The 20648-nt window shown below is 40.6% G+C and overlaps 1 protein-coding gene across 6 annotated transcripts in view; it reads left to right on the forward strand.

Moving 5' to 3' along the window:
• Positions 1 to 20648, forward strand: part of TMEM117 (transmembrane protein 117) — a 522294-nt gene that overhangs the window by 31739 nt on the left and 469907 nt on the right. For 3 of the 6 annotated variants that reach the window (XM_044226655.1, XM_044226653.1, XM_044226654.1), the window contains exon 5: positions 10260 to 10564. In XM_044226655.1, the coding sequence (XP_044082590.1) occupies positions 10288 to 10564 (277 nt within the window). In that variant the 5' untranslated portion in view covers positions 10260 to 10287. Of the gene's footprint in view, positions 1 to 180; positions 316 to 3780; positions 3904 to 10259; positions 10565 to 20648 lie in introns of those variants that run through there. The other 3 variants (XM_044226656.1, XM_044226658.1, XM_044226657.1) reach the window with 3 other exon arrangements.

The raw sequence follows: 20648 nt of genomic DNA on the forward strand, positions 1-20648 counted from the left end.
GGCGGCGGGAGGCCATGCCTCCAGCTGCGGAGGCTGCCGAACAGCTGGAGCCATCGCGGTCACCTGCGCGGCGCCGTCGCCCTTGCGCTCCGGCTGCCGGGTCCGCGGCCGGCGCACTTTGCGGAGGGCGCCCGGCGTAGGCGGCGGCGAGTGTGGGCCGAGCCGGTATTTATAGCTCGGTGACAGCAGCGGCGGCAGCGACGCCGCCGGCCCGTCTCGCCGCGCTTCCCCAGCGAGGCCGCCGGCGCGGCGGAGGGCTGTGCTCGCCCGGGTCTCCGGTGTTGCGGACACCCCGTGCCCGCGCGGCCCCATCTGGTGAGTACGCGGGCCCGGGCGCTGGGCGCGCCTCCCCCGCCGCTCGGTCCCGCCGCAGCGGAGCCCTGCTCGCCCGGCTGGCTGCCTCCTCGACCCCGCGCGCGGGTGCGGAAGCGGCCGCGGCCCCCCGGCCCCCGATTTCCCCCCGCGCCTCTCCTCGGCTCCCGCGGGTGGCATGCGGCGAGGCAGGGTAAAGTGTCGCGGAGGGGGACGGACGCACCGACCCTTCTGCGCGGGGGCAGTCGAGACTGCTGGCTGGAAGGGGAAGGCTCGCGGTGAGGAACCCTCAAACTCCGGGGCTCCGAGGGGGTAAGGGACGTCGCCAGGACAGACCTTGAACTTTCCTCGCTTCACTGATTCCCGGGATGGGGACACCGTAAGAAGCCCCACGTATGGTTGGTTAACTAAATTAACAGGTTGCCGTTCAGGGGTGTTCGCCTTAAAAACAAAAAACCTAAAGAGAAAACTTGAGTGTTTACTAACTTTATCGTGACTAAATGAAGCTATCTGTCGATTCCTATTTTTGAAAATGCCATAGGCCCGCAAGTGTGTTAGACCCATGTGGTAACACTTGGGCTGCCATTATTCATTCTACCCTCTGTGGAACAATGAACTCTGTGTGTGTGTGTGTGTGTGTGTGTGAGAGAGAGAGAGAGAGAGAGAGAGAGAGATGGTAGTAAACATCACATGCTTATTTAGTATTTATGTGCCTAATGAACCAAAAGAAAGAGTATGTTGAATACATGTATTTACCCCTAGTTATAAATGATATATTGTTTGAAATCCATTGAAGGACTTCTAGGGAAGAAAAAAGTTCTTCCAATTTATTGAATATAAAGAGTAGTAGAATCTCTGTAAAAAACTATTTTTGTTGTAGTGATTTTTTTTTTTTTTTTTTGCCATGACATACTTTCTAACACCCTTTGCCCCCTCAATTTGAGTAGTTTAGAAGTATTATGGATTTTGAAACTTTGGCTCAGGTATTTATCCCCACCCCCATTCCACCTCCATCTGATTATCCTTGTGCTCAGAAAGCAATACTTGTCTGTTTTATTTAATTTGTTCCTTTAAACTGCCAACCACTTAAGAGATAATTTCAAATACGAATGAATCTTATTTTATTCATTCATTGTTACTTTCTTTGGTGTGTGTTTAGTTCTTTGTCATAAACAGGTATCACTGAAAAGGAGGTCTAAACATCTGTAAAGAATTCATTGGTGAATATTTTTCAACTTTATAACATGAAAGGGCTTATAAATACTTTGCCATTTTAATGAAAAGTTAACTAATGTCTTTGTTGGGAGAGTACCCCACCTTGCTTCAGCTTCTCTATTTTAAAAAATTGCATGGTTTAGTATTTTGTTATCCCAAAGACTGCAGGTTAAGAACGAAGGAAGAAAATCACTTAAAGGTTGAAACAATGTGAAGAGAAAGTCTGGGAAGTGATTTATGGATGAGATCTACTAATTTAGCTAGGGTACCACAAATACCATCCTGGTATCTATGCAAAACCACTTATGGTAGTTTCATTGATTGACTTAAAAGGTTGCTTTTTATTTAAAAGGCTGTGTGTCTCTTGCATTGGACTAAAAGCAAGAAGTTCCAACTCTAATTTCTGTTATTATTGTTATTTGTATTTTTAAAAACTGTATTAAGCATTCACATTATGTAAAATGTTATATGTTACCTCCTTATACCTGCCTTTTCACCTAACATTTCAAGAAAATATAGCAAGACTTATCCTTATCTCAGGGCTGGTCCAGGCAAATATATATTTTGTTTCTCCATCTTTCTGCCTTTTCTCCTTTTGCAGACTTCAGTATCCCATTCCCAGAGTCTGTTCTTACTGGAATGGAATCATCGGTGTTTTTTGTTGTTGTTTTTCCTTACCCAGAGTTGGTCTGTTATCGAACCATTTTATTTTTTACATTTATTCATTCATCAGCAAGTATTTGTTGCATGCCTACCAGGTGCAAGTCATCACTTAGTATGGAACTGCTTCCTCATGCACCTACTTCCTTCCCGTTGGAACTGCATTCTGTATTTTATACTTCTCAGTGTAGGGAACATAGTAGTTATTAAAAGTATTGACTTTGGGGTCATACAGAGATACTTACACTGTTTTTGCCAGTTGGCAGCTATATGACCTTTGGCAGATTATAACCTTTCTGAGTCTCTGTTTCTTCACTGTAAATCCAAAGGGTTGGTGTAAGGACTAATTGAGGTACTGAATGAAAAGTGCTTGCCTAATCCATACGAAGCACGAAAAAATGTTAATTTTTATTGTGTTGTCCATGTCTGCCTCAGTGGTGTTCATCTCAGGAAATGGCAGGTCCATTCTGGCTTTTGTGAGGCCATGTCCACATCCAATCCATCACATAACTCTGGTCAGCTCTTCCTCTTATTTATTTATTTTAAATTTTTTATTTATTTATTTGTCAGAGAGAGAGAGACAGATTGCACAAGCAGGGGGACTGAGCAGGGAGCCCAATGTGGGGCTTGATCCCAGGACCCTAGGATCATGAGTGAGCTGAGGGCAGATGCGTAGCCACCTGAGCCCCCCAGGCAGCCCTCAGCTTTTCCATTTAAATCCATCTAGAAGTTCATACATTTCCAGCCATTACACAGAGTGGCCCCTCTGACCTGTAAGCCACATGTGCCACTCTCTTGGTTCCCATGTCGCACCCGTGAAAGCCTTCATGCACACGATGGCCTTAGGGCCGGATCCTGACAGGCCACATCACAATGGTATGCTCCCTTGTAGACCTGAGCTCCCTTCCTTCTCCCCTGCCTCTGTCCCTGTCCAGTCACAGTAGTTTCTTTGCTGTTCTTTAAATGCACTAACCTTGCACTCAACCCAGGTCTTTGCAATTTTTTGTTCTCTGTGTCTTTCCCTCCCTACTTCCAGGTCTTTGTTCAAGAGTGAGGCCTTTGCTCAAGAGTGAGGCCTCTTCAAACTTCCCTCCCTCCTGACATTCCCTATTAACTTTCTTCATCAACTTATAATTTTCTAAAATACTATGTATCTTTTTTTTTTCCTGTTTAATGTCTCTTTCCCTCAAAGAGAAAGTAAGATGCAAACAAGGGTGTTGTCTCTTGGTGACCCTCATGTATAGGCCAGTGCCTGGCAGAAATAAGCAATCGGTAAATATTGAACAAATGAATGATGAATGTTATCATGGATTTAACAAATCTGGACTATATCACTTTCTAAATATGAATTGGGCAGGTAGCTTAAGCTTTCTGAGCCTTATTTTCAATATTTGTAATGTAAGGACAGCATTCATCCTTTACCTTGTACAGTTGTAGTAAAAATCCCTTAACTCTGAGAATAACTTATAAAATCACCAGTCAATGTAATGTATAGTTGATATTACTTTCATGCTCATTTTTAATGGGAATGACAATGACTCACTCGTATTTTAAATGGCCTTCACAATAGGAAGTACCTGGAAGTGACCAGGCACTTTATAATGACATCTCCAGTCTTCACTACAATGCTCCGAGGGAAGTACTTTTATTGGAATTTTACTAGTGAAGAAATGCAATCTCAGAGAGCTTATGGCTTTGCCCAGGATCACAGAGCTGGTAAGTCGCAGTCAGGTAGAACTGGACCATATTCTTCTCCCGACTCTAGGCTGCCTTCTGAAAAACAGATGTTCCTGATTCCTTTGAATCATTCTAATATCATCCTCATGGTGTGATTTTGCTCACTAAAAACACCAAGAGGTAAAATGTGATATAAATATAGGCAGCTATCTTTATTTATCTTTTAAGGAATTAGTGTGGAACAGTTTAAAGCTGTGTCTGCCCTTTTGACCTTCAATTTTAAAAACAGTTGTCTGGAGTGTCTAGGTGACTCAGTAGGTTAAGTGTCTGCCTTGGGCTTAGGTCATGATCTCTGGGTCTTGGGATCAAGCCTCATATCAGGCTTCCTGCTGAGTAGGGAGTCTGCTTCCCTCTCTCTCTCTCTCCCTTTGCCCCTCGCCACTGCTCATTCTCTCTCTCAAATAAAATCTTTAAAAAAAAAATTAAAAGTGATTATCCTAGGGATTAAATGAAATGATTGTAAAAAGTGTTCTGTGAACTGCAAAGAACTTTACATATGGTCTATAATACTATACTAAAATTAGATAGTTGAAGAAATAGCCTTTAACTTTGTCTTGTGCTAATGCAGCCAAAAACTGCCCAAAGTACAGCTGTTTGTGTCACAAAGTGCTTCCCACAAAAAGTAAATTACAGGAAGAATTATAAAAATTCTTTTTCAAAAAATTGGATTCAAGTTGCTTGAAATAAAGTCTACACACTTGGCATAGTCATCTTCAAAAAGCCCTTTAAATAGGAACTAAGAGGGGTTAGAGGTGAATTTTCAGACATAACTACTAAGGAGCTTAGAAAACTTTGGAGACTGATTGATTGATTGATTTTATCTTAAGATAGTGCTCCACGGTGGAAGGGATCTTTCATGGTATCTGGCTAGGTCTTTGTAGATGTTGAGACCTACGTTAGCAGAACTGTGCATTCAGCATGCCCTGCTTGGCTAGTGGTAGTGTCTTTTGCATAGCACATTCATTCCTCAAGGACTTTCCATATGAATCCATACATTTTTAAAAAAATGTCGGTGATATATTTCATCTTGATCATCTTGGCATTATGTGAGAACTGTAGCCTGAGCCAGGGTCCCTGCTGAGAAAAATGAAATTCACCCTTCTGAAAGGTTTCAATATTTTCCTTTCCTTGTAAAGGCCCAAGTGAGTAATGGAGGCACGGTACTCTGTTTCAGTCAAATTATTACAGCACTCATTAGGGCATTTGTTGCCCAAGTCTAGGACCTGATTATCTTTTACTTAAAATGTTGACGGTGTCTATAAATTTAATTTCCCTGTGTTCATTATGCCTCATACCAATTTTTCATTTTCTAGGCTGACAGAAATTTTTCCCAAACTCGGCTCCAGGTGGTTGTATCACTTTTCAGTTCTGAAACTTTTCACTCTCTGGTCTCTATTCAGTAAAACACAGAACAACAGGGGTGCCTGGGTGGCTCAGTGGGTTAAGCCTCTGCCTTCGGCTCAGGTCATGATCCCAAGGTCTGCATCGGGCTCTCTGCTCAGCAGGGAGCCTGCTTCCCTTCCTCTCTCTCTGCCTGCCTCTGTGCCTGCTTGTGATCTCTGTCTGACAAATAAATAAATAAAATCTTAAAAAAAATACAGAATAACACTTTTGAATACTCTTCCTTGAATTGGCTCCAAATTATGTTTGCCTCTCACAAGATACCTCAGAGGCTGTGTGTGCCAGCCCCCCAGGACTACAGATGTCACTGTCTATCAGAAAGTCTCTCCTCTGTCTTTGCTCAGTGTCCTCCCATCCTTAGTAGCCTGATCTTTTCCCCCTTGTTCCTCTATTCTGAGCCTTTTTTAAACCAGCTGGGATGCAAGACTTATAGTAAAATGTGTGGGATTCCAACTCTCTACTATAAATATTAGTCCGTCTAGAGTTAGAAACCGTGACTGATGGCCTGTGGATTATCAGCGCGTGTGTAAAGTTCCAGCCCGTATCTTCTTCTTCCATCACTGCTATAATGGGGAGAAGCAGAGGCTTCCAAGATCTTGGTAGCAACATCTACCTAATGATGTCATTACTTAGAAGAGGAAAGTGGATGGGTGGATTAATCCAGCTCTCAAAGCATCAGTGCTCTCTGTAGGCATAGTTGGAAAATCGCAGAATGAGCCTCCGTGATGCATTGCATAAGAACAATCAGATCAACTCAACGACTTGTGCCGATGCTCAGAGAAGAAGAACAAAACTCAAGCTATCCTGTCGTCTGTCACATAACCAGTTTTTTTCTGGGCATGTTTGCAAAGTCCACTGGAATAGTATTAGTAGACTCGTTCATCCTCAAGCACAGTCAGTCTTTTCTATCAGGCATCTCTATTCTGACCGGGCATCTTTCTGACCGACATGTAACGGGCAAGATTTTGGAATTTGTCTTTACATGGGAAGGTGTGGTGTAGAGCGTTAAAGCTACGTGACTTGGATTTGAATCTGGCTCTGGCGCAGACTCATTTTGTTATTGGGTACAAATTACTACACCCTAGGTCTCAGTTTCAAAAGTTGTAAAATAAGAGTATTTTTTTTTCTTCATTGGGCTGCTATGAAATTTAATACAGTTTGTAAAGCTCATAAACATAGTGTCTGATATGTGGTCAGTACTCCATAGTTGTTAGCCCCAGTGATAATGGTGATAATGCAGAATGTGTGCTACAATGAGATGTCGTCAGGTGGAGCACATTGCGGCTGCTGGCTGAGTTAGCATGGCAGTTTTAGGGTCCCAGTGCTTTTCTCTTTTCCTAGGTTAGTGGAAGCTAATGGCAGGTTGCTCTGCCTTCTCATCTCGCCTGAACAGAGAGGAGGCTTTTCTTTCTAAGTGTACCATTCACAGCATCCATTGGATGTTCATTGATTGCCCCCTTTGAGGCTGGCCCTGTGCTGTGACCTGGAAGTGAAGCTCTTCCAAGAGCACCTTATGACTTAGGGAAGGAAACACACACATAAACCCATAATTTTCCTATCATATACTAAGTGCTAAGATAAATCACATTTACTTAAAATAAAAACTCAGCTATGGTTGCAGAATTGAATTAAAAAAAATTAAAAGCGTTTGCAGACTATCTTGTCCACTGTAGCACAGTCCATTTGAACAATCTCCACCCTGGATTATAAAACAAGATTCACCGAATGATCATATTGCTTCATGTGAATGCCAGAGGCGGAAACAGTGTTGGGATACCTGGTTCCTAAGGCTGAGATAACTAGGCAGACTTAGGGTCACTTTGTGGATGAAATCAGAAAGTGGGGATAAGTAGAAGTTTTATTCAAGTTATAATGTGGGTTTTGAAATTTGGGACCCCCCCCACCCCCACCGGAAGATATCACTTCAGTTTTGGCAATATGAAGCAAGAATAAATATCAGGATGTGTGGCATAAAATTGAAAGGCCAGTAATTCAGCTAGGATCCAAGTCACTGAATCTGTTAGTAGAAATAAAGAACAGGCTACAAACCTGATGGGAAAGTGTTTATTGGAAGAAACATTTCTAGCTTTGTGGTATATTAGAGAGATCAAGGGCTAGGAATGAATTTGGATTCAAATGCTGGTTCTTCCGCTTACTGCATATGTGAATTAAATAAGCAGCAACTTTGTTTGCCTACATGTAATTTGTGATGGTAGCATTCATAACATTCCTGTGGGAAATCAGGTCTGTACAAGGGCAGGATTGTTGCTCAACACTGTAGTTGTCTCTCTTGAAAAATATAAATACTGAAGAGGAGCAGCTGTCTCCAAAATTTTTTGAATGTTCTAATTCAGTTTGGGCATGTGGACATTATGTAGCCCACAAAACAAGATTCTAACATTAAAAATAACAACAATAAAATAAGTGTATGCTAACCTTCCACAAAGCATTGATTAAAAAAAATAATCAGGCTCTTACAAATTCAGTGTTCTAAATCCTGCTGCCTTGCTTGTGTGTGGGCGGGGGGAAGGGAGGTGGTGTGGCAATGGGGCAAGAATTCCCCACTGGTAAGAGAAGCAACATAGAAACCTGTTTACTACTACTACTACTACTACTACTACTACTGCTCCTTCTTTTTCGGGAGAAAGAATGCGTGTGAGGAGGGAGGCATGGGGAGAGGAAGAGGGAGAGAGAGAATCTTAAGCAGACTCTGGACTGACTGAGCATCACCATAGGGGTGGGGGAGGTGAGGGAGGTGGCGGGGGGGCTCCATTTTCACTCTGAGATCTTGACCAGAGACAAAATCAAGAGTCAGTCACTTAACTACCCAGGCACCCTGAAACCTGTTAACTTCTTAAGTAATACTCCTATCCTGTCTCATGGGCATCGAGGAATTCCTTGCTTCAAGACTCATTGGCCTTGAGATGATTTCTATGTATTCTCTTGTGGTAGTGGTCTTTAGATATTTCTAAAAATGTTTCATGAAACCGAATTGACAACCCATTCTGGCATCCTTGCCTAATGAATATCATGAGAATGCGTGACGCTCGTTTTTGTTCTTTACCACTTTGCTGTCTTTGGTGTGAGAACCAACCACTGCTCCATTGGGTGATGAACCTCACATTAGGAAGAAAAATCTTCCTATAGTCACCATTCCTAAGCTAGCTGAGTTACAGCCCCTGGGAACAGGTATTTCAGAGTATTCATGAAGATCACAACGGACCTGAAATTACTTAAAGGTAAATGAATCCAAGGCACAGTGATTCTTTGTTTTGCTGAGTTACACTGACAATCCTTTTGTGTATTTACATTGCTTTTCTAAAACAGTGAAGACAAGTCTTCATTAACTTAGATTGTGGGTTTAATTGATACTCATCTCCCTAGATTATTGGACAGGGACTGGAGGGCCTTGGAGCCCATTCTCGGGTCTTCCATTGACTTAGAGTTACTTCAGGCTTGTGGCTGGATCTTTGTGCCTTTAGCCATGTGTAAAATGAGAATATTTATCAATGGGAAATTTATTAGTATCCCAAAGTGCTTGGGATTTGTGAAGGGCTGTTTCACTTACATATTTTTTTCCTGGGTTATAGAAGTATACAGAGTATACTGTTAATGTAGAGTTAATATAGTCATCCCTGGAGAGGAATATGTCTGCAGAAAGCAGTCAAAGGATGACATCCCTAGGGCTGGGCCCTGGGTCTGCCTTCTAAGGCAGGGAAAATTCCTGGAGTTGACTGGACTGCTGGACTTCAAGAGGCTCAGATCAGAGCTCTCCTGCTGGCTGACTTTGGGCAAGTTACATAATCTGTGTGAGCCTCAGTTCCCTCCTTGTAAAATGAAATGATGGGAATGATAATGGTAGTATTTCAGAGGGTTGTTATGGTAAAAATGAGATAATGATTGATGTAGGCATCCAACACAGAGCCTGGATGTCCCATGCTGTAGGCTCTGTAAGCATCCTTTTTTTTTTTTTCTTTTCCTTTTAGTTTTAAACAAATTGAGAAAGAAGAAAAAAGAATTGGCAGACATCAGTGCAATTACCACTTTATTGTTATTTTTTAAATCTCAGCTTTTATTTAGCTTTGTGGCTGCAAACAAAGAGGTATAGCTTAGTCTGAATACCAAAACTAAAACTCACTTTAGTTCACTAAAACTGAATGTCAGAATTGGGTAGACTTAGTAACTTAGCTTAGTCTGAGAATATATCCACCAGATTATTAAGGGATCCAAACTCTGAGGAGAAGGATATGGGCAGAGGAGAATGCTTATTTTTTGTTAATAGGTGCTCAATTTACTCCTACATTGCTTTCATTTTTGAGTGCCTTTATGTTAAGATTATAACCTAACAATAGTTATTTAAAAGAGGAAATACATTGTTGTTGTTTTTTTTCTCTGCATTTCCTCCGGAGGTGACCTCTACAGGTCATCTCAGTCATCACCCCAATTTTGGACAGTGTTTTGTCTTCTCATTTCCCTTCTGGCCTTGTTCATTTGTTCCCCTCCTACCCCACATCCCCATGTGGTCAGAGATATGATTGGATGGCGGCAAAGGGACAATATTTACTTTCCTCAATCTCACACTTGTCTTGGTGCCATAAGTAGGTGCAGGTAGCATCTTTTTAAATATATCTTTCTTGAGCTGTTATAAATCTGAATAGATAGGGGGTGCCTGGGTGGCTCAGTGGGTTAAGCCTCTGTGTTCGGCTCAGGTTATGGTCTCAGGGTCCTGGGATTGAGCCCCACATGGGACTCTCTGCTCAGAGGGGAGCCTGTTACCTTCTCTGTCTCTGCCTGCCTCTCTGCCTACTTGTGTTCTCTCTCTCTCTGTCAAATAAATAAATAAAATATTTTTTTAAAAAAAATCTGAACAGATGATAGGTGGAGAAAGACTATTTGTTTTTCTGCTCTAACCCTATGTATCTTTTCTTCTACAGGTCAACAACGGAATTGAAGTTTTGAAGGATGGGTAAAGACTTTCGTTATTACTTCCAGCATCCCTGGTCTCGCATGATTGTGGCTTACTTAGTGATCTTCTTTAACTTCTTAATATTTGCGGAGGACCCGGTTTCTCATAGCCAAACAGAAGCCAATGTTATTGTTGTTGGAAACTGTTTTTCGTTTGTAACAAATAAATACCCTAGAGGAGTTGGCTGGAGAATTCTGAAGGTGCTTCTATGGCTACTGGCCATTCTCATAGGACTAATAGCTGGCAAATTTCTGTTCCATCAACGTTTGTTTGGTAAGTACCCATGAAATGTAATGTTGATAATTATTGAACTCTGTTCTTCAACATGGAGCTCTGTTATATCTAAAGGCCAATTTAGGATGCATTTTAGTTTGCCCTCCAACCTTAATTTGCGTTGCCCTGTTGGAGCTAGGTTCTTCCGCTAGTCTCTGTTCAATGGTGTACTTTTCTATGGCCCAAGGAAAATTAGCATGACGTAAAATTAGTACTAAACCTGTTTTCAAAAAATGGATTTAGAGCTAAAATCAATGTGTGTGTAATCTTATTTAGAGAAGACATGAAAATAGTTCTTTTCCCTATATTATAAAGAGTTTGCCTTCATGTCACACCATGTTTTCATTAAAGTAACTTAACCATGGCTTGTATATTTACATTTGTTGTTTATTCTGGGAATTAGAATGGTAACTCTAACTTTTTACCCTCTGGGGGTTTTTTTGAACTTTGGTTTTAGGATGTTTATTTTGAGCCTATTCAACCACAGAACGTTTAGTGCAGAATCCCTTGGTAGCATGCAATAGACAAAGATGCTATTAGTTTAAGCTAAGAAAGGTAATTTACTAGAAGGGATATTTCACAGAGACCAAGGATAGAATTTATTTTGATAATTGGGATAAATGGAACCTGGGGCTTGAATTCTTATTTTTTAATTTTTTTACAAGTATTTATTTATTTATTTATTTATTTGACAGAGAGATCACAAGTAGGCAGAGAGAGAGGGGGAAGCAGGCTCCCTGCTCAGGGAGCCTGATTTGGGGATGGGTGGGGGCTGTGGTGGCTTGATCCCAGGACCCTGGGATCATGACCTGAGCCGAAGGCAGAGGCTTTAACCCACTGAGCCACCCAGGCGCCCCTGGGGCTTGAAATCTACCAGGATCTTCTTTTTCCCAGTTTCTCTAACTTACCTATTTTATTCTCTGTTCACATTGAATATCAGTTTACATCTGTTCAGAGAGACTGGCTTGACTCTCTTGGTCCCAAAGTTTAGACTCTCGGAAAAGAGGCTGATGTTGACCCAGATTGAGTGTGTTTTCTGCCTTTCGCCTAATTAATTTTGGCCAGAAGATGGGTGATACTTATCCAACAAATATGCATTGATCACTTATTACATGCCAGAAATATTCTAGAGAGTGAATGAAAAACCAGGGTCTAGGGAAGCCTGGGTGGCTCAGTCAGTGAAGTGTCTGCCCTCAGCTCAGGCTATGATCCAAGGGTCCTGGGATGGCAGCAGGACCAGGGTCCTTGCTCGGCTGGAAGCCTGCTTCTCCCTCTGTCTGTCTCTCCCCTTGCTTGTGCTCTCTTTCTCTCTCTTACAAATAAATAAAATCTTTAAAAAAGTTCTTTAAAAAAAAAAAAAAGCAGAGTCAGGGCATGGATTGCATGGAGCACTGGGTGTGGTACAAAAAAATGAATACTGTTATGCTGAAAATAAATTTAAAAAATTAAAAAAAAAAAAAAAGCAGAGTCTATGCCCTCATAACAACTTACATCCCCCAGGATGGAGAAAGACACTAAACAAATTAACGTACAGTATGCAAAGAGGTGGTAAGTGCTGGGGGAGGGGAATGGCGGGAAAGAAAGTTTTAAATGCTGCTGGGTCAATTAGAGAACTTAGTAATAAAACATTATAAGACTATAAGATCACAGGTGAAACAGTGTGTGTATTTTTAATCTAGAAGCTTGGTTAGAGACAGATGGCAATGGTTTAAGGAAAAAACAAATTAAAAACATAGATATACATACATAGTATTACTTATATGTTCTTTTAAATCTCTAGTCAAACTATGGTCATCTGTTTCTAGGACATAAATTTATAAAATGTACATATTTTATATATATTATGTATATACATAATTTCAAGAAGTTTGGTGAGGAACCGAAAGGAGGTGGGAAGTAGCTAAAAATGGAAGAAGGACCAAGGAAAGATTTTGTTGTTGGTGGTGGTGGTGGTGCTCGTGTTGAGGAGTGAGGTTAATTGATCTGCTTGTCGTTTTGGGGGAAAGACATTGAAATGAAGATAAAGATATAGAAGAAGAGCTCTCTGAATGTTTCTCTGCTTTATTTATTTATTTTTTTAAAGATTTTATTTATTTGAGAGAGTGAGTGAGCGCACATGAGGGATGGGGAGGGGCAGAGGGATAGGGAGAAGCAGGCTCCCCACTGAGGAGGGAGCCCATTTTAGGACCCTGAGATTAGGACCTGAGCCAAAGGCAGATGCTTAACTGACTGAGCCACCCACGTGCCCCTTCTCTGCTTTATTTATGACTTAGGACCCAGAAATAATGGCCTTAGCGAAGACAGTTGCTCAGACCCCAGTTGCTCAGAAATTGTCATGAGAGGGATGAAGGTTTGTATTCTAATACGTACCTTGGGGGGGAGGAGGAGTAGACAGGCAGGTGGTGATCTGATCATCTGTATCTCATTATGAAGAAGAGCTAAAGATAAAGGTGTTGGATGATGCAAGGGGTTTAAGAAAGTGGCTAATGTTTGGAAGAGCCACCCTAGGGAGTGTAGATGCTAGCTGACTAGGGACAAAAAGAAGGGTTACTGATGATCACCGAGGGCTGTTGGGGTTGGCCACTATAAATTGGAATGACATCAGTCTGAACTGCTAAGCAGTTTTCTTTATGAGAGCTCAGTCACCTGGAACAGAATTCCAGAGTGATTCATCTGGGTGGGGACGGCTCAGGCTTGCAAAATTGGAAACAAAGGATAGAAAATAAATGGAGGGTTCTAATAAAAAAAAGGTGTTGTTTTGATTAAAAGGGGTCTGGCTGGGCATGGAAAAGAGGTAAGGAGGATTGATGGTCTGGGAGGAGCAGGCAAGGACTGGAAGACTGGGTGATACTGTACAGGTGAAATGGAAGTAAGAAAAGGGCAGGATTTATGGATGTGGTGCGATGCCATGTTGTACTGAAGGACAGCCATTCTTCAGTGGTGATTTCTAACTATGGTGTGGCCTTTATGAGTGCCAAGTAAAGTGCAGAGACAGGTCATGAGAGAGAGGGTATCTTGGAGCTGGGTGTTAGTGAGGCCATCCACCAAACACTGAACAAGCATGGTGTTGTGCATGACATTGATAACAATGGGTGAGGTTAAGGTGAGGGTGAGCGGGGGAGGTTAGTTTCAAAAACTGGTTCAGGAGTGCTGGCAGACAAAACACTAGACGTCTGTTATGTCCAGCAGTGATGGCTGGATGTGTTTGTGATCCATTCGGTAGATTTGCTCAGAGGAGAAAGGTAAGGCAAACTTGGACAAAATAGCCAGTTTAGAGAAAAGTTATCGACTTATATTGAGATTGGTCGAGAATCGTATGGTCAAGGTCATGGTATTAATAATAAGGGCAGATCATTTGATTCTGTAATTTCTATATTTTGTTAAGTTATTCTATTATAAAATCTAATATTTTATACTAAAATCACATTTCATTATTGGCTTATTTTTTAAATTCTCCTGTTGGTATAAATAATTCAGCCCTGAAAAAAAATCACTCTGGATTTCAAGTGTGTGTTGACTACTAATTATTTTGAGATAGTGCAAAAGTGTGTCTTTTTTTTTTTTTCCCTGCTTACCATAGGAAAGATTCTGTAATATAGTTAGCTTTATCACTTCTCTTTGGCAATTTCTTTTTTTCTTACTAAAAAATCTCTGAAATTATATGGGGTATTAGAGAAGGAATGATAACCTTTTGCAAATCTTGGTGGTAGGTGGAAAAATAACTGGATTCCTGATCGAATTTTCTAGTGAAGTGCAAACTTGTCTTCTATCTCTCTTCATCTCCCTTCATGACCATTATGTCTTCCTTCATTCACAAAATGGTGATCATTTTCTCCTAATAGTTCTGCCCTTCTCCAATTAATTCTGGGTTTTGCTGCTGGAATAATTTTTCTACATGGCTAAATGGCTCCTATTGCCTACAAAATAAAATCTAAACTCCTTTGATGGATAGCCAAAGCTCTTGATGGTTTACTCCTGCCTTACTTCAAAACTGGTCTCTTGACATTCCACAGTTTTTGAATTATTTGCAGGTCCTCACACCTGCTGCGTTCTCTCACGCCTCTGTGTCTTTGTGTATGTATGCCGTTTCTTGCATCATGCTCAAGCCCCTTCTTGTTAACTTGGTTGATTTCTCTTTTTCTTCTACATCCAAGTTTAAGCATTATCACCTCTTTGACACTTTTCCTGACTCCCTCCTGTCAAATGTTGTCTTCTCTCCAGCTCCCACTGTGTCTATTTGAAACAAAGAATGTACAGCAGGGTACTCGGGAACTGACAGCCTTGCAGCGTTATGGAAAAGAATCCAAAATTTAATGCCAGCACAAACATTGTTTCATTGGCTTGGGGTGTGATAAATGTTTCCATCCTTGTTCCCAAATAACTAGCATTAATACATAATTTTTTTTAAGAGGCCATATTTAAGCCTTTAACAGTTTGCAGGTGCATGCTTGTGGTGGGTGGTGGTGATGGTGTACTGGTGTGTATGTGGGGAGGGGTGAGATTGCTAATTGCAAGCACAGAAATTGCAAGCATGGAAATTGGAGTGGTTTACAAAATAATCAGAATCATTTTGTGAGATCAGCTAAACAGCCTCTTTTTTGTTAATCCTCTTATGAAATGCCAAATAAAAGTATTGAATAGAATGCCCCTCTTTCTTTCATTGCCCCTTTCATTTCATTAACTCGTGAGTCTTCCCTCACTTATTTTATTATAGAAAATCTCTTCCTGGTATACTCCAGAAGTACAGTGTCTGGAAGAACAATATCTTATGGCCCAATTAGAGCATGCATGAGGAGCATAAATCTGTGAGCACATAATTTAATCTAGTTTGTTGGTTAATTTTATTTTTATGAGGCATAAATATTACAATTTTGTGGCTATTGAGTTAACTGCATGAAATCTCCTCATGACTTATAATTTGTAATGTTAATTATCCCAAACAAAAATGGTGACTCTTGCAAATCAGAAATTGTATGTTAGCAGGAACACAAATAATTAAATGCATTTTAGATTACCCCCTCTCACCTTTGCTGTATGATTGCAATAATGTGAGAGGTTGGTTTTTCTACCTTAGCACTAAACTTTTATGGTTTCAGGCTGATCAAAAATCCCACATTTCCCAAATGTGGAAAATAATTTAGGAACACATGGGAAATCCCAATCGATACATTTCAGAAAAATTTCTGTGGGTTTAACACTGAATCTTGTTGAGGTCAGTACTGTATTTGGATTTATGAAAGTTGAATTCCATTGGAATAATCTCCCAGAGATTATTTGATGTAGATGATTCCATTTGATGTAGATGATTTCCATTGTTTAAAAAAATAAGTATAATGCATCCTAGTCTTTTGGAAAATTACATGTTATACATTGGAGAAACCCATAAATAGAGAAATCCAAAGATTTCTGATAAGAGTTATATAAAGAAATAAGCTTACTCAAGAAATCCTTTTTATTTGAAATGATTTATAAAGACATATATGCTTAATACAATAGGAATAGAAAAGAAAGACCACAGAAAAGAGAGAGAATTAAATATGTTTTGATTTCATGAGGTGTTACCTGCTTGGTGTCAAGCTTTCTTGGAGCCTTGGCAAAAGGGGAACTGTGATCTGTTACATAGCTTTGGATAACAGAAATGGTGGAAATTGCGTGTTTCACAAAGGAATCTTTGTTTGCACTAAATTTTGGAATTTCCTTGCTCTAAATTCTGGTAAAGGATTTCCTTTTTCTTTAGTTCGTAGGAGAGTCACTGACTAGTATAGTGGCAAAGACAGAAATAGATTTCACATTCTTGAATCTTAAAGCAAACTTTCATAAAAGTTTAGAGTGTAACTTTCAAGCATAAAAGCAATTCTGTGATTTATTTTTTATTTTCTATTTATTTATTCCCTGAAAGTAATTCTGTGAAGTGCAGAGTGATCAGAGTGTTAAGTATTGCCTTCCGGTTGGATAACTTTATCCGAGCATGGATCTTAGACCATCGAGATTGTGACAAATATATTTCTCAAACAAACCTCTCCTGCTATTTGTCTTCCCTATTTTCTTCTTATTTGCTAATTTGTGCAGAGAGCCTCTGTTAGTTTCTTAACATGGATGGAGGGCGGGGGGCAGGCTGACTCAGGATGAGCTGAGAGGTATAGGATATGAAAATGATTCAGCACCTGTTAGCATTGCACAGTTCCTTTTTAAAAACAGACATATTTGTGTATATAGTTATTTGTAAAATTGTTTCACTAATGTCTGGGTTCCTGGCTATACCAGAAGCCTCAGGAGGGCAGGGCTAATGTTGTGTTGCTTCTCGTTTAATCCTTGGCTCCTGAAACAATGCTGGAACACAGTAATATTTGATAAATTTGAATGAAAAATTAAATTAATCCTCTTTTGTCTTTTACATGTTGCCTTCTTACTGTAAGCTATTGAAGGGTATTCATTTGCTCATTCATAAAATATGAGACATGGTCTCTGCTCTCAAGGAGTTTAAAATCTGGTTAAAGAGACAGGATACATATGCATGAAAAATTAATTACTCTGATAATACAAGGAAGTGCCTATCAAGTATCTAATGAATAGTGCAGACTGTGAGAGCTATGGGAATTCAAGAAAGAGATCATGGTGGGCTGGGAAGGCAAAAGGCAGCTTTGCTGCCAATGTGGGATCTAAGCTGAGTCTGAAGCATGAGTGGGTTGAAAATAGATAGGATGCAAAGAATGCATTACAAATTTCAGGTCACGGGGTAGATGGTGTGAGTCGAAGAGATGAAAACAACTTAGCTTTTTTTGGAGTCAGGGAAAACAGAGGAAGTCATGCTCATTTTGAAGGGAGTGAAAAGTTTGCATTAGGAAGGAGCCGGAGAGGTAGTAGAATGGTGGGTTAAGGCTAAATTCTTCCTTGGGTCTTGAAGTACCAGTCTCATCCTTGGCAATTTATCTATTCCAGTGTGGTCTTTGAGTCAAGGAAAGCATTTGAACGAGATGGGAGATGATGACAATATTCTCATGAATCAGAATGAAGCAGAATCTAGTGGGAATTGGAGAGGGGCAGGTTAGGGCCCTAGAGTAGAAAGGAAAGGAGGAAGGTATTTTTGGAGCCCCTTGCAGCCATTCAGGCTACTCTGGCCTAGGGTTGAGGCATTGGGCAGCAGGATGGGCTCATGCAGAACCTTGTGAAGCTTCAACGATTGATGGGATGGACATGGTGAGAGTAGGGTGACGTACAGGTAATGAGATTGGGTGAGTGACTTAAGGGAGTGATTATTTTATTAAAAAAAAAGAGAGAGAGAAGGGATTTATTAGAAGAATATACTTAGAGGAGATAATGCATTTAAGAAATGGTGGGATCAGGTAATGAGAACATGGGCAATGGACCATTTACCTTCAGGAGTGCTCAGAACAGCACAGGACGTTTGCTGAACTGAATCCAGGCACACACCGTTTTTTATCCAGGCCCAGAGACCAGATGTGCTTCAGAATTCAGTGCTGTGCCTGTGTCTGGTAGCTGGCCCTATGGGGTTGAGGAATCACTCCCTTATCAAACACATTGTCAGAACCGTCCTTGGATATATACGTATTCAAATGAAGTGGTGTAAATAAATAAAGACTATAAACAGCCTCAAATCAGTATAGGTTAGGTTTTTTTTTTTTTTTAAAGATTTTATTTATTTATTTGACAGACAGATCACATAGGCAGAGAGGCAGGCAGAGAGAGAGGAGGAAGCAGGCTCCCGGCTGAGCAGAGAGCCCGATGTGGGGCTCGATCCCAGGACCTGGGATCATGACCTGAGCCGAAGGCAGAGGCTTTAACCCACTGAGCCACTCAGGTGCCCCCAGTATAGGTTAGGTTTTGCTGCTAAGTGAATTGAGGTTTGGTCACGTCTTGCCAAGGGATCAGTTACAAAGATCAGAATCTTTGGATTTCAGCATTTCAGAAACTGGATAATGGACCTATACTTGCGTATAAGCCACATTTCATATACATGTTTGGTACCCCCAAAATGGCCAGCTGCAGAGAAATCATAATGTTTTTAGAAACCTGTTATTAAAAAAAAAAAAGAAAAGAAAAAGAATGGTTCGACTAATAACTAGACACCTATAAAAGAAGAATGCATGTTGAAGGGGGATTTTCCTTGTGTTGATATCATGAGAAATATTAATGAATTTGCTATTTTTTTGTGTTCCTAGGTCTGTTTTAGTGTAAATAGGAAGTTCTGAATAAAACATTCTCAGTACATCCAGAAATTTGAAAAGACAAAATCTATGATTTTTTTATCTTTATTTTAGCAAAAAGTCCATTTTCCATAAAATACCAAGTAACTCCACAATGTTCTGCTATTTAATGAATTGAATAAAGCTAAATGCTTGTTTTCTGTTGTCTTAGTTTTAAGCCTAATCTGAAATTCTTTTCTTTGTGTTTGAGCTATGCATATGACTTTATCATTTCAAAATAGAAAAGATTCAGACGTCCCAGAAAGTGTGGGCAAGATAGTCATGGTGATACCCAGTATCAAAACATGAAGAAACAGATTTAATCATACATTTATGAAGGAAAAGCACTATTTTAATGTAACGGTATGAATGCCATTACATCGTATACCATTAATGGTATGATACAACGTCCTTTGTGTTAATTTGGGATCTGAATATCTGAATAGTATAAATGGATCCTCAAATTTATCCTGATAGTTGATAGTACATTAAGAACATCGGTACTTATTACTGCTCAGGGTGATTTCAACAGCTGATTATTTTTATTGTACTTTCACATAAGGACTTCCTTTTGGAGGAATTACTTGAACAAATGCCGTATATGTAGTTAAATGCTACTTAGAGAGAATATCTGTAATTTTAAGGTTTTTAAAAAAGATTATATTTATTTATTTATTTGACAAACAAAGATCACAAGTAGGCAGAGAGACAGGCAGAGAGAGAGGGGGAAGCTGGCTCCCTGCCAAGCAGAAAGCCCAATGCAGGTCTCCATCCCAGGACCTGAGATCATGACCCAAGCCAAAGGCAGGGGCTTTAACCCACTGAGCCACCCAGGTGCCCCTAATTTTAAGTTTTGTCTTCTCAAAATACCGTATTTGATACTCATGATGGTCATTATTCAAATATTTATTACCATCTTCATTCTCAACCAGTGTATACCATGTGCCAGAACCTTCCTTTTTCTTCCACTTGAGTTGTCAACACATAATTCCTTTTTGAAAAGAAAAATAATTTTAGTCAGAAATAACTGCAGAATTCAAGGGAGAAAAAAATGTTATTCCAACGCTTGAGAAAAATAATGAGAGAGAGCAAAAAGCAAAAGCTTTTGATATGAGAGGTTCAGAAAGGTAAGCTGGGAAATGATTGTTATTTAGCATTAAAATAATCCCCAGGGAACATCCTCTTCCCAGGTAGATTTGAGGTCTAAGAGTTGGTGAACTCTGTAGCCCTTTACCAAAAAACTGCTGCTGCTTTGCCACTCTCTCTTCCAGAACAGGAAAGGAAGGCGGGGCTGGACGTCCCAGGCTTGCGGCCATTTCCTCCCACACCTTATTAGGTGTCTTCATTAGTGTGTGGCGCAGCCAGTTGCGCCATCATTAGCACTAAAAGGCAACCAGCCACGGCTTTCCAGCTTTCAGTGCGATAGGATCGTCTGGCGGCTCTGGTTCCCGTAGGACAGAGGATGCAAACACTGTAAACGGATACCTCAAGGACTTCCCTGAACTAACTCAGGTTGGAGCATTGTAATTAAGCTGTTATTAACCAGGTAGCTTTCTGGATACCTTTTACTGAGCTTGATATAAATGAATCATCAGAGGCTCAGGAACCTTGCCTCACCAGCCCAGGTCATTGCCTCCATTTCCTCTTCTCATTTTCCACCTATGGGAGGTAAAAGTAGAAATTTCTCATGGAAGCGACTGTCCAATGGGATGGCAGCAGGCAGAGTCCCCGCTCGTGGTGCTGAGAGAAACCACTTCACTGATGAATGGAATAGAAGTAGACTGTTGACAGCAGGCTAAACAGTATGTGGTCAATAGGGAAGCTAAGAGTGCTTGAGCCCTTGATTCCTTTCAAACCATGGTGATAGAAGTGGCTTATTT

This window comes from Neovison vison, chromosome 12, assembly GCF_020171115.1.
Source record: "Neovison vison isolate M4711 chromosome 12, ASM_NN_V1, whole genome shotgun sequence".
NCBI lineage: Eukaryota > Metazoa > Chordata > Mammalia > Carnivora > Mustelidae > Neogale > Neogale vison.